This window comes from Schistocerca piceifrons, chromosome X, assembly GCF_021461385.2.
Source record: "Schistocerca piceifrons isolate TAMUIC-IGC-003096 chromosome X, iqSchPice1.1, whole genome shotgun sequence".
NCBI classification, from domain to species: Eukaryota; Metazoa; Arthropoda; class Insecta; order Orthoptera; family Acrididae; genus Schistocerca; species Schistocerca piceifrons.
The window spans coordinates 504,508,376-504,521,986 of NC_060149.1; the positions used below are offsets into that span (position 1 = coordinate 504,508,376).

The 13,611-nt window shown below is 43.6% G+C and overlaps 1 protein-coding gene across 1 annotated transcript in view; it reads right to left on the reverse strand.

Annotated features, from left to right (window-relative positions):
• Positions 1–1,799: 1,799 nt before the first annotated feature.
• LOC124722463 (doublesex- and mab-3-related transcription factor A2) overlaps positions 1,800–13,611 on the reverse strand; it is a 206,807-nt gene continuing 194,995 nt past the window's right edge. The window contains exon 5 of the mRNA XM_047247620.1: positions 1,800–1,865. Coding sequence (XP_047103576.1) covers positions 1,800–1,865 — 66 coding nt within the window. The remainder of the gene's footprint in view (positions 1,866–13,611) is intronic.

Here is a 13,611-nt window from a genome sequence, read left to right on the forward strand (position 1 = left end):
CCTCTCGATTATTTCCCATAAATGTTGGATGGGCGGCCAAATCATTGGCTCGTATTGTCCAGAGTGTTTTTCAAACCAATAGCGAGGAGGTGACCCGGTGACATGGCGCATTGTATTCCATAAAAGTTCCATCGTTGTTTGGGAACATGAAGCCCACGAAAGGCTGCAAATGATCTCCAAGTACCCGAAAATAACCATTTCCAGTCAATGATCGGTTCAGTTTGACGAGATTACCCAGTCCATTTCACATAGACATGGAGCCACCACCAGCTTGCACCGCGCCTTGTTGACAACCTGGGTCCATGGATTCGTGGGGTCTTCATCATACTCAAAGCCTATCAGCAGCTCTTGCTAACTGAAAGCGAGATTCATTTGACCAGGCCACGGTTTTCTAGTCGTTTACCTACATGGTCACGAGCCCAGGAGAGGCGCTGCAGGCGATGTCGTGCTGTTAGCAAAGACACTCGTGTCGGTTGTCTGCTGCCATTGCCCATTAACGCCAGATTTCGCCGCACCGTTCTGACGGATACATGCGACGTACATCCCAAACTTTTTTGGGTTGATATTTTATGCAGTGTTGCTTGTCTGTTAGCACCGACCACCCTACGCAAACGCTCTGCTCTTGTTCGTTAAGTGAAGGCCGTCGATTCCGAGGGTGAGAGGTACTGCCTGAGATTTGGTATTCTAGGAACACTCCTGATACTACGGATCTCGGGATATTGAATTTCTTAACGATTTCCGAAATGGAATGCACCATGCGTCTAGCTCCAACTACCATTACGCATTCAAAGTCTGTTAATTATTGTTGTCCAGTCTTAATCACTTCGGAAACCTTTTCACGTGAATCACCTTAGTAGAAATGACAGCTCAGCCAATGCACTCCCTTTTATAGCCTTTATGCGCAATACTATCGCCATCTGAACATGTGCTGTCCCATGCCTTTTGTCATCTCAGTGTAATTAGAGGGTCATGGAAAAATTGTTATCGCAGTGTAATTAGAGGGTCATGCACTAATGGACACATTTGTTCAGACAACGATTTCACTATCATGATCTTCAAGCTACAGTGCAACATGTAATCAATGATAGTGTTATTGAACGTCATCTCGGAGATAATACGTCAAGCTGTTTCTATATGTTGTCGCAGTTAGTCAAGGGATGACCCCAATAATGTAGACCGTATCAGACACTGTCCCATCCCGTCCCACATATGCTCAGTGATCAAACTGGAGATGTAAAGTGACATATATCTATGAGTGCACGTTGGATGAGGCGAGAAGTGTGCGATGGCATGTTGATGTTGAAAGAGAACACCTCCGAGAGAGAGCAACAGAAGAAAGGAAGAAGGAACGAAGATGAGAGCTTAAAAACCATCGGAGACGAGATCATGGGAAACAGAGCAGAAGGTTAGATGGAGAAGAAAATTGGCTGTGTGCTTTTCAAGGGACCCATTCCAAAATTCGTCTTAATCTTTCTAGTAAAACCACAGAAAACCTAGGATTATCACAGCACCACCTCTATGGCCATGGAAAGGGACTGGATAGTATTGTAGTGGGATCATGCACTGCTCGTCGGTCACTCAATAAACACCTTCGCGTTCTCGCTTCCCGAGCACGGGGTCCCGGGTTCGATTCCGGGCGGGGTCAGGGGTTTTCACCTTCCTCGAGATGACTGGGTGTTTGTATTGTCCTCAACATTTCATCAACATTTATGAAAGTGGCGAGATTGGCCTGGGCAAAGGTTGGGAATTTGTACGGGCGCTGACAACCGTCCAGTTGAGCGCCCCACAAATCAAACAAATCAAACATCATCATCATCATCATCATCATCATCAGTAAACACCCCCAGATATAGGATCATTGTAGGCTACGGGTGATCACAGCAAAATGTCAGACTAGGTCCTATATATCGCTGCCTGACACGCTTCGAAATCTGTAATCACTGACGCGTAGCACAGCGATAATGCACCCGCCTAGCATTCGGGAGGATGACGATTCTAATCTCTACCTGGCCAGGCAGATTTAATGTTTCTGTGATTTCCATATCTCGGTCTAGGCCAGGGGTTTCCAAACTTTTTCTCCGACGGAACACTTTGAGAATCCTGGTACATGATGGAACATCATGTTTATTTTTTAGGTTAATAAAATTTTAATAAATGAGGAAAACTCGTTTTATTCAGTGATTACATAAATTTGAAATCATAACTAATAATACTGAAATCATGATAAAACTAAAAAACAATTACTACCATCAAAATTTCGAAAAAATCCATGTTATTAATTGTCTTCAACTTATCACTTATTCACTTCCTATGGAACACTAGTGTCCCGTGGAGTACAGTTTGGGAAACCCTGGTCTAGGCAAATGCTTACATGCAAAATAAACAATCGATTTCCTTCCCACACCACAGTTTGAGCTCCGTCCCTAATGATGACGCCAAGGCAGAATCTTCTGTCATCAGTACACAACCCACTGCACTGTTCACCCCACCATTTGAGTTCTTCGGTACACTAATAAGCATTTTATATAAACTGAAGGTGGAGAGGGGCGAAAGGAAACGAAAGCGAAGGAAAGGAACTATTGATGTCAGTATCTTCGGGACGAGTGAAAATTTATTCCAGTCCGGGATTCGAACCAGGAATTTCCTGCTTATTAGACAGTGTCGTTAACAACAGCGCAATCCGGACGTAGTGTTTATCGTAAACGCGCTTTCTATGCCGGCACGCCTCTGGGCCGACCCACATCCCCACCTAGCGCCACCTATCCGCATTCTCCGTCCATGTGCTCCATGCTCGCTACTCCGAGATTCCTGCAGGAGGTCGAACGTAATTGTGGATCCGCACTGAAGGAGGTGGCTTTGTTGCCCATCGAGGTGAATCAATCATATGTTGGATATATTCTATCTCTGCCTTCTCCTACAGCTTTTGCTCTCTACAGCTCTCTCTAGTACCATGGAAGTTATTTCCTGACGTCTTAAACCGAGTCCAATTGTCCTGTGCCTTCTTCTTCTCAATGTTCTCTACGTATTCCGTTCCTCGGCGTTTCTGTAGAGAATCTCCTGATTTCTTATCAGTTACTTAATCATCCCTCTGCAACACCATATCTCAAACGCTATGTCCTTCACCAGTTTGCCCATGAAGATAAAATTATGTCATAAAGACTGTCAAAGACAAAAACTCTTATGTCAGAGTTTTAGCATTAACCATTTCAATGGTAAAGATAGTTTAGGTGCTTGTCTAGTATCATAAAATGGCAATTAGCACCTCAGCTTTCACTAGTTGTTTTAAGGTTATGCTAAGAAGCGCTATTTTGTGAGGTCGAGCTAGTGTTTCGCAAGTGAGCTGTAGACGGGAAAGAGATTGCAGACTTGTATTATGTTGTTGGAAAAATTCATTTAACATAAGCTAACATTAAAAGGTAAACACGAACGTGTTGGATGCATCAGCTTTGTGTGATAGAAGCTAAATGCCACGCTACCCCCAGGCTCAGTAAAACGCAGAACAGTGGAAGTTGGGCTGCGTGATTATTTAACTAATTGTAACATACGGTGCATGTATATTGACTGTCATTTCAATTGCAGACCATGAATTTCTGTGCAAATTATATACATAATTTCCCCGACAACGTAATCTGCAGTCATATTAGTATAATTTGCAGCAGAATAATTGAAAAGTGTGTTTGTTAAGTCAGATTATTCAACTGACCCTAATTACTGGAGATGCTGCTTTCAAATTCGCCGTGAGTGGTATTTTGCATACAAGAGGCTAAAACCTACTGATATTAGGCATTATTCAAGTGTGTCATAATGTAAATTTATTCTCTACGGTACATAGTGCGTGAAAAAAGTCATTAGTTCAAAAATCATTCTAAAACTGCTGCCATGGCTGTTATAGCCGGTAGTGTTGGGTAGGATCGTTTACAGTGGTTACTTATTTCAAGCCAAACTGCAGTTACTATCTAACAGAACTCACTAATGTTAAATGGTATGCTAGGGGCATGTGTATATTCTCCACCCATGCGAGCACCATCTCCCCCTCTGAATCATCACGTTCATTTTCTGTGTGGTTCTGTGCATAAAAGCCGCTCCAAATTCTAGTTTTTGATTTTTTTCTTAAAGTCTTGATGTCATTGAGTTCTTTGGCAGAATGAGCTTTATCTTATTTTACGAATAACTATAGTGAGCATGACGCTGCTAAGAAGAGATAATCTCCTAAGCAGTGAAGAGCTTTGCGCATGTCTGCAATCATTTCTTATTGTTAGCCGATACAATACCGATTTGGTGGCTTTCGTGAGGTACGAAACACAACAGTCAGAGTAGTTTGGAACTCATTCTATACGTCGCCAGCACGCGGAATGGAAATTAAAATTAGAATCGCCTCCCGAGCCATATTCAGCCACAATTATAGTACTACTTAACCTAGGAGCCTGCTTTAAAAATCATACATTGATGATTTTTATATGACCACTCTGACGGTCTACAGGCTTAGTCACTATGAAGCCATCAAGAATTAAATGTATACCGAACATTGCAACTCTGCTTTGAATCTGCACCCCAGGCTCATCTTGCTGGACCTCATATTGTTATTTTTTATTTTCTGTGGCCTAAGCATTTTGCAAGATGACAAGCCTATTCATGAGATGCTTTTAGATTTTATTAAGAAGACTGTAGCAGCAGTAATAGTTTTATTATTAAAGGTAGATGATACTTTAATTACTTTGCATATTATACACACATCTAAAAAAGTTTTGCATTACCCTGGTTCCCAGAACTCCTGAAGATAGACGTTGGCTGTGGATATTGTTTCACAGACACAGTCCCTTTGATTGTTCACAGATGTCACTAAACCCGCCCAAATAAGTAAACAAATATGCATGAGCAGTGCCTATTAGAAGGAGAGAGTCCGACAGCCGATCGCTTCCAGTCGTTCCACCAGGAAGGAGGTACACGGCTCGTGTTGTCTGTAGTTCATAGACCGTCAATATCGCGGTTCGATCGTGTATGCATTGTTACATTGTTCGAGGAAGGGCTCTCAACACGGGAAGTAACCAGGGGTGTCGGAGTGATCCAAAGCGATGTTGTTCGGACATGGAGGAGATACAGAGAGACAGCAACTGTCGACGACATGCTTCGCTCAGGCCACCCAAGGGCTACTACTGCAGTGGATGACCGCTACCTACGGATTATGGCTCAGAGGAACCCTGACAGCAACACCACCATGTTGCATAAAGCTTTTCGTGCAGCCACAGGACGTCGTGTTACGACTCAAACTGTGCACAATAGGCTACATGATGCGCAACTTCACTCCCAACGCCCATGGCGAGGTCCATCTTTGCAACCACGACACCATGCAGTGCAGTGCAGATGGGCCCAACAACATGCCGAATGGAACGGCATCGCGTTCTCCTCAAGGGTGAATGTCGCATATGCTTTCAACTAGACAATCGTCAGAGATGTGTTTGGAAGCAACCCGGTCAGGCTGAAGGCCTTAGACACGCTATCCAGAGAGTGCAGCAAGGTGGAGGTTTCCTGCTGTTTTGGGGTGACATTATGTGGGGCCGACGCACGCCGCCTGTGGTGATGGAAGGCGCCGTAACGGCTGTACAATACGTGAATGCTGTCCTCCGGCCGATAGTGCAACCACATGGGCAGCATACTGGCAAGGTATTCGTCTTCATGGACGAAAATTCGCGCCCACCATCGTCCACATCTTGTGAATGACTTCCTTCAGGATAATGACATCGCTCGACTAGAGTGGCCAGCATGTTCTCCATACATGAATCCTATCTGACATGCCTTGGACTGTTTGTGGACGATGTGACCCACCATCTACGCCGAATCGCCGTTGAGCATTGGGGCAATCTGGACCAACAGTGCCTAGAGGAACTTGTGAATAGTATGCCACGACGAATACAGCTATGCATCAATGCATGAGGACGTACTACTGGGTATTAGAGGTACCGGTGTGTACAGCAATCTGGACCACCATCTCTGAAGATCTTGCTCTATGGTGGTACAACATGCAATGTGTGGTGTTCGTGACCAAAAGAAGAGCAGAAATTATGTTTATGTTGATCTTTGTTCCAAATCCTGTACAGGTTCCGGAACTCTCGGAACCGAGGTGATGCAAAAATTTTTTTGATGTGTGTAGAATGAAAGGCAGTGTCGCTAAAGAAAGAGATATTCTAGACAGTACTGTTAGTGTTTTATATTCTTTTTAACACATACTTATAAAAATAGCTTCTTCCTTCTTGTTAGCAGATGCTAAATCGAATTTGCACTGCACACATTCGCTCGTTTCATTTCTTCACGTTTTTATGAGTCTACGTCTTCGATCATTAATAGATGACTTTCGTGATTTCAGAGTCAGGCAGCAGCCACCGGCCAAGACAACAGGAACGGGAAGTAACCGATTTTGTGACATTTTACAAGTTCGTAACCAGGAGCGAATTGTATGGTTGCATCTGTGAGCTTCAGTAGTTTGGTTTTTCAATTTCTGCGTATTAATTTAAATTTAGTAGACACAGTTCTCCCGTTTTCGTTTGCGTCGCAAAGCAACAGATTTTGTGACATTTTACAAGAATCTAACCATGACGGAAATATTTGGTCCCACCTGTCTGATTTTGTTGTTTAGTTTTTTAATCTCTCTGTGTTAATGAAATTTATTAGACAGCTCTCGTGTTTTCGTCAGTGTCTATTGCAGAGAATAGTAGCACTTGTCGATAGCTGTAGTGTAGTTTCCCTCTGTCTTTAGTATGGATAGCAGGAACTGTGATTGCTGTGTATGGATGCGAGCTGAGTTGGTGACATTTTGCTCTCACCTCCAGGCTGTGTTGGCTTCGGATACACAGCTTGAGGAGGAAGTGGACAGGCATCACTATTGTGGACTGGCCGTGGGGATCCAATGGACATCCTTCACGACTCACAAGCCTTCCATTGAGGTTGACCCTTCCCCGTGGTCAAATGGGGGTCGTCTCGGGGCGTTGCAGGCTGCAAAAGACTTCCCATTTGGCTTAACTTGAGGCCTTCCCAGTTAGTCTCACAAACAGGTTTCAGGTGCTGTCTATAGCTGACAATGTCCCTCAGCGAGATGTGGTTGCTTATATTGTTTCAGAGGAAACCTCTCAGCCTGCAAGATCCGGGTAGTCACAGAGGGCAGGACTATTGGTAGTTCGGAGCTCTAATGTTAGACACGTTATGGGACCCGTTAGGGACACGGCTGCCAAGGAGGGGAAGAAAACCAACATGCAATCCGTGTGCACATCGGATGGAGTCATTCCAGACGTGGAACGTGTTCTTCTGGATGCCAAAAAGAGCACAGGCTGCAGCCAACTGCAGGTGGTGCCTCATGTCAGTACCAATGATGTGTGTCGCTTTGGATAGGAAGAGATTCTCTCTGGTTTAGAGCGGGTATCAGAAAGCATAACGGCTGTCATTCTTGCTTGCAAGATGAAAACAGTGCTCACCATTTGCAGCACAGTCGACAGGAAAGACTGCGAACCTCTGGTACAGAGCACAGTGGAGAGTCTCAATCAGAGACTCAGCTGGTTCTGCGAACGTGTAGGCTGCAGATTCCTCGACTTGCGTCATAGAGTAATTGGGTTTAGGGTTCCGATGACTAGGCCAGGAGTCCACTACATGCAGGGGGCGGCTACACAGATAGCAGGGGCTATGCGGCGTGGACAGGACGGTTTTTTACGATAGAGGGTCTCGGAGACACACAGATAGGACTTCAGTCTCAAAGGTTGCATATCGGACTCAGGAAAAGCCTAGATCTAGGAACTATCGGTATAACAGTTGCAAATTGTCGTTGCTGTGTTGGGAAAGTACCAGAGCTTCAAGCGCTGATAGAAAACACTAATGATCAAATCGGTATAGGAACTGAAAGCTGTCTAAAGCTGGAGGTAAGTTCAGCTGAAATTTTTGCGAGGGTGTTGAGAAAGGATAGGCGAAATACAGTTGGCAGAGCGGGTTCGTTTCTGTTATTCAGATTCTTGTAGCGAAGTTGAAGTAGATAGTTCCTGTGAGCTAGTATCACAGAGGTCATTCTTGGCCACCCGCATAAAATAATAATTGAATCATTTTACCGACCTCCAGACTCATATTATGAAACTGCTGAAAGGTTCAAAGAAAACTTGAGTTTGAATTCAAACATGTAACCGACTCATACAATTATAGTTGGTGGTGATTTTAATTTACCCTCGTTGTGTTGGCGAAAATACATGTTTAAATCCGTAGGTTTGCATAAAACACCATCAGAAATTGCGCTAAACGCATTCTCTCAAAATTATTTCTAGCAATTACTTCAAGAGGTTGTGAAAACACACTTGACCTCTTATCAGCAAATAATCCTGAGTTAGTAACGAGCATCAAAACGGATACAGGGGTTAGAAAATACAGCATTGTCGTACCAAGACTGAATACGTTAACTCTCAAATCCTTCAAAGATAAACGAAAAAATATCTAGATAAAAACAGATAAAAATTTGCTTGACGCCTTCCTGGGAGACAATCTTCACTCCTTCCAAATTAGCTATGTAAGGGTAGACCGGATGTGACTTGAATTCGAAATATATATATATATATATATATATATATATATATATATATATATATATATATATATATATATATATATAAGCTCGAAATTTAGCGCGGAATTCAATGCGAGATGCTTACAATAATTTCCCTAACGAACCTTTGTTTCGAAACCTGGCAGAAAATCCAAAGAGATTCTGGTCGTATGTAAAGTATGCTAGCGGCAAGAAACAATCAATGCCTTCTCTGCGCGATAGTAATGGAAATACTATCAATGATAGTACTGCTAAAGCAGAATTATTAAACACAGCCTTCTGAAATTCCTTCCGTCACCAAAGAAGGCAAAGTAAATATTACAACATTCGAACCAAGAACAGCTATCAACATAAGTAACTTAGAACTAGATATGCTCGAAGTAGTGAAGCAACTTAAATCAAATAATAAAAGAACGTCTTCCGATCCAGATTGTATACCACTTAGGTTCCTATCAGAGTATGCTGATGCAACAGCTCCTTATTTTACAGTCATATACAACCGCTCACTCCACGAAAGATCCGTACCCAAAGACTGGAAAGTTGCACAGGTCACACTAATATTCAAGAAAGTCAGTAGGAGTAATGTACTAAATAACTAGCCCATATCAGTAACACCGATATGCGGCAGGATTTTGGAACATATACACTCCTGGAAATTGAAATAAGAACACCGTGAATTCATTGTCCCAGGAAGGGGAAACTTTATTGACACATTCCTGGGGTCAGATACATCACATGATCACACTGACAGAACCACAGGCGCATAGACACAGGCAACAGAGCATGCACAATGTCGGCACTAGTACAGTGTATATCCAACTTTCGCAGCAATGCAGGCTGCTATTCTCCCATGGAGACGATCGTAGAGATGCTGGATGTAGTCCTGTGGAACGGCTTGCCATGCCATTTCCACCTGGCGCCTCAGTTGGACCAGCGTTCGTGCTGGACGTGCAGACCGCGTGAGACGACGCTTCATCCAGTCCCAAACATGCTCAATGGGGGACAGATCCGGAGATCTTGCTGGCCAGAGTGGTAGACTTACACCTTCTAGAGCACGTTGGGTGGCACGGGATACATGCGGACGTGCATTGTCCTGTTGGAACAGCAAGTTCCCTTGCCGGTCTAGGAATGGTAGAACGATGGGTTCGATGACGGTTTGGATGTACCGTGCACTATTCAGTGTCCCCTCGACGATCACCAGTGGTGTACGGCCAGTGTAGGAGATCGCTCCCCACACCATGATGCCGGGTGTTGGCCCTGTGTGCCTCGGTCGTATGCAGTCCTGATTGTGGCTCTCACCTGCACGGCGCCAAACACGCATACGGCCATCATTGGCACCAAGGCAGAAGCGACTCTCATCGCTGAAGACGACACGTCTCCATTCGTCCCTCCATTCACGCCTGTCGCGACACCACTGGAGGCGGGCTGCACGATGTTGGGGCGTGAGCGGAAGACGGCCTAACGGTGTGCGGGACCGTAGCCCAGCTTCATGGAGACGGTTGCGAATGGTCCTCGCCGATACCCCTGGAGCAACAGTGTCCCTAATTTGCTGGGAAGTGGCGGTGCGGTCCCCTACGGCACTGCGTAGGATCCTACGGTCTTGGCGTGCATCCGTGCGTCGCTGCGGTCCGGTCCCAGGTCGACGGGCACGTGCACCTTCCGCCGACCACTGGCGACAACATCGATGTACTGTGGAGACCTCACGCCCCACGTGTTGAGCAATTCGGCGGTACGTCCACCCGGCCTCCCGCATGCCCACTATACGCCCTCGCTCAAAGTCCGTCAACTGCACATACGGTTCACGTCCACGCTGTCGCGGCATGCTACCAGTGTTAAAGACTGCGATGGAGCTCCGTATGCCACGGCAAACTGGCTGACACTGACGGCGGCGGTGCACAAATGCTGCGCAGCTAGCGCCATTCGACGGCCAACACTGCGGTTCCTGGTGTGTCCGCTGTGCCGTGCGTGTGATCATTGCTTGTACAGCCCTCTCGCAGTGTCCGGAGCAAGTATGGTGGGTCTGACACACCGGTGTCAATGTGTTCTTTTTTCCATTTCCAGGAGTGTATTGTGTTCGAATATTATGAATTACCTCGAAGAGACACACAGTCAACAGGAAACATCGTTTTGTGAAATACAGCTAGCTCTTTACTCACATGAAGTGTTGAGTGCTATCGACAAAGATTTTGAAGTTGATTTCGTCTTTCTAGGTTTCCAGAAGGCTTTTGACACCGTACCTCACAAGCGATCCTCAATCAAATTGTGTGCTCGTGTAATATCGTCTCAGTTATGGGCATGGCTTCGTGGTTTCCTGTCAGAGTGGTCAGAGTTCGTAGCAATTGAAGGAAAGCCCTCGAGTTAAACGTAAATGATTTCTGGCGTTCCCCAAGGTAGTGTTATGGACCCTCTGTTGCTCCTTGTCTGTATAAACGATTTAGGAGACAATATGAGCAGCATTCTGAAGTGTTTTTGCCGATGATGCTGCCGTTTAATCTCTAGTAAAGTCATCAGAAGATCACAGCCAGTTGCAAAACGATTTAGGTGAAATATTTGTATGGTTCGAAAATTGGCAACTGGCCCCAAATAATGAAAAGTGTAAGGTCATCTACATGCGTGCCAGAAAGTACCCGTTAAACTGCGACTACACGATAAAAAAGTCAAATATAAAATCCGTAAATCCAACTAAATACCTAGGACTTACAATTACGAACAACTTAAATTGAATAGAACATATAGAAAATGTTGTGGGAAAGGCCAACCAAAGACTGCGTTTATTGGCTGAACACTTCAAAACTGCAACAGATCTACTAAAGAGACTGCCTGCACTACGCTTGTCCTTCCTCTTTTGGAGTACTGCTGTGTGGTGTGGTTTCCTCACCAGATAGGGTTAATGGAGTACATCGAGAAGGTTCAAAGAAGTGCAACACGTTTTGTACTATCGAGAAATATGTGAGAGATTGTCACGCACATGAGACTGTATTTGGCGTTGACATCATGAAAACAAAGGCGTTTCTCGTTGAAGTGGGAACTTCTCACGAAATTTCAGTCATCAACTTTCTCTTTCGAATGCTAAGTTGTTTTGTCAACGCCGACCTACACAGGGAAAAGCAATTACGATAATAAAATAAAGGAAATCAGAGCTCTCAGAGGAAGATATAAGTGCTCGTTGGAATAACAGAAAATAACTGTGAAGGTTGTTCGATGAACCCTCTGCCAGGCACTTACGTATGATTTTCAGAGTAGCCACCTAGATCTAGATGTAGATGAATATTTTGTTATTCGTATCTTTCAAGATGGTGTCAAATAAAAGCATTTTTAAGGAAAACTGTTTTAAGTCTATAATGATCAGAAGAACAAAAAGTGGTATGTACTCATATTGTTTACAGTATAGCTATTGATAACGATGGAAAACAAAAAAAAGCTAATTGCATCTGGTGAATGAGCTTATCAGTTAACAGCATGCTTAAGACAGAAAACAAAAAATAATTACAAAAGCTACTGAAAAGGAGGAATGCCCAAATAATACAGCCTGCCCTTAATTTATGATGTTCAGGTTGCACTCAGTGTATCTGAATACTGATGATCTTGTTTTCACATGGGTCAAAAACCTTGTCATATTCTTCAAATTAAAACACGGTGTGTAATGGGCTGCACAATTTTCAAACTTACTTGCTATTTGCCATTTTCGACTCTTTAGTCATCTGTGGCAATATATTACATAGAGGTTATGTGAATGTTACCTGATAATCGCTAAAAAGTCGAAACTCGTCAACAGAAAATAAATTTGAAAATTGTGCACCCCATAAGGTCAATGTTCTCATTTGAAATAAATATGGATGTTATTCATATCTACACATAGGCCCGACCCCTAGATACATTCTTCTGGAATTACAACTGTTGGTCATCTCTGTGGGTGCCTATGCTACGGGTTTGAAGTGCAAGCAGTACACCTAAAGTAACAGTTCAGCTGCGGTAATGTATCCTTCCTGCCGCCAATGTGATTGAGATGTGGTAACATCAAAGAATGTGTCTGGAAACTCTGTGATTGACAACTTACTCCCTGGAGTGACTACATTCCACTGGATATTTGAGTGTAATGTCAATTAATTAATTAATTAATTACTGTTAATGTTATTGTGTGGCACAAATTTAGTAAATTTATGTTTTTGATCCTAGGAGGCTCGTTCTACGTAGTAACTGAAACTAATGTCCTCCTTTATGTTCATAATTAAGTCGCTCCCCTATTGCTGCAACAATGTGTATGAGAGAGATGCATACTGTGGTTGTTCACTAACTAGGTTGTCACGCGGTCATGCTTAAAAGTGAAGATTGCGTTAGCTGTCGGTGTCGGTCTCGCTGGAGACGAGATTTGTACGTCTTCTATGACAGAGCTACAAGCAGCCAGATCGAAAATCAGTAAGAAAATAATAAGAAAACGTATCCACCACAAGTCTTCTCTTTGCCTTTATTCAGTACCCAGTAGATATAAAGGTGAAAAACTTATAAAAATGAAGAATTTCATACTTGTAAATGGTTGCATTTTTCTGCTTCCGACAGTGTAATTTTTTTGTGAATAGACAGTTTTAATAATGGCTTGTGCTGCAATAATTTGTTAACTGAGTTTTGTCTACTCCCAATGACATATTTCCATACATTTATGTTGGTCCTGTAATACTACTTGAGAATGACGCAGGACTGCAGACAGAGCGCAGGCGACTAAACCATGCAGTAGCAACACATGATACAGTTCTCTTGGCCGTTTTTTTATATTCCAACAACAAGAAGCCTCATTCATCGAGAACAAATTCCAACAGATATGGACACGTCCTTGGGAAGCAGTACGTAGTACAGGACACCTTTGCGCAATTAAATGCATAAAATTGTGTTTTGTGTACTCTAACACCCTTTTATTGAGATTTTTCGGGTCAAAAAAGTTTATTTCTTTTATGAAGTTAATATAAAGGCACCATATCCCCTCACCAGTACAGATTTTAGACAGGTATGCTCATTGTGGCACCTGATAACATTCAAGCAAAAATGAA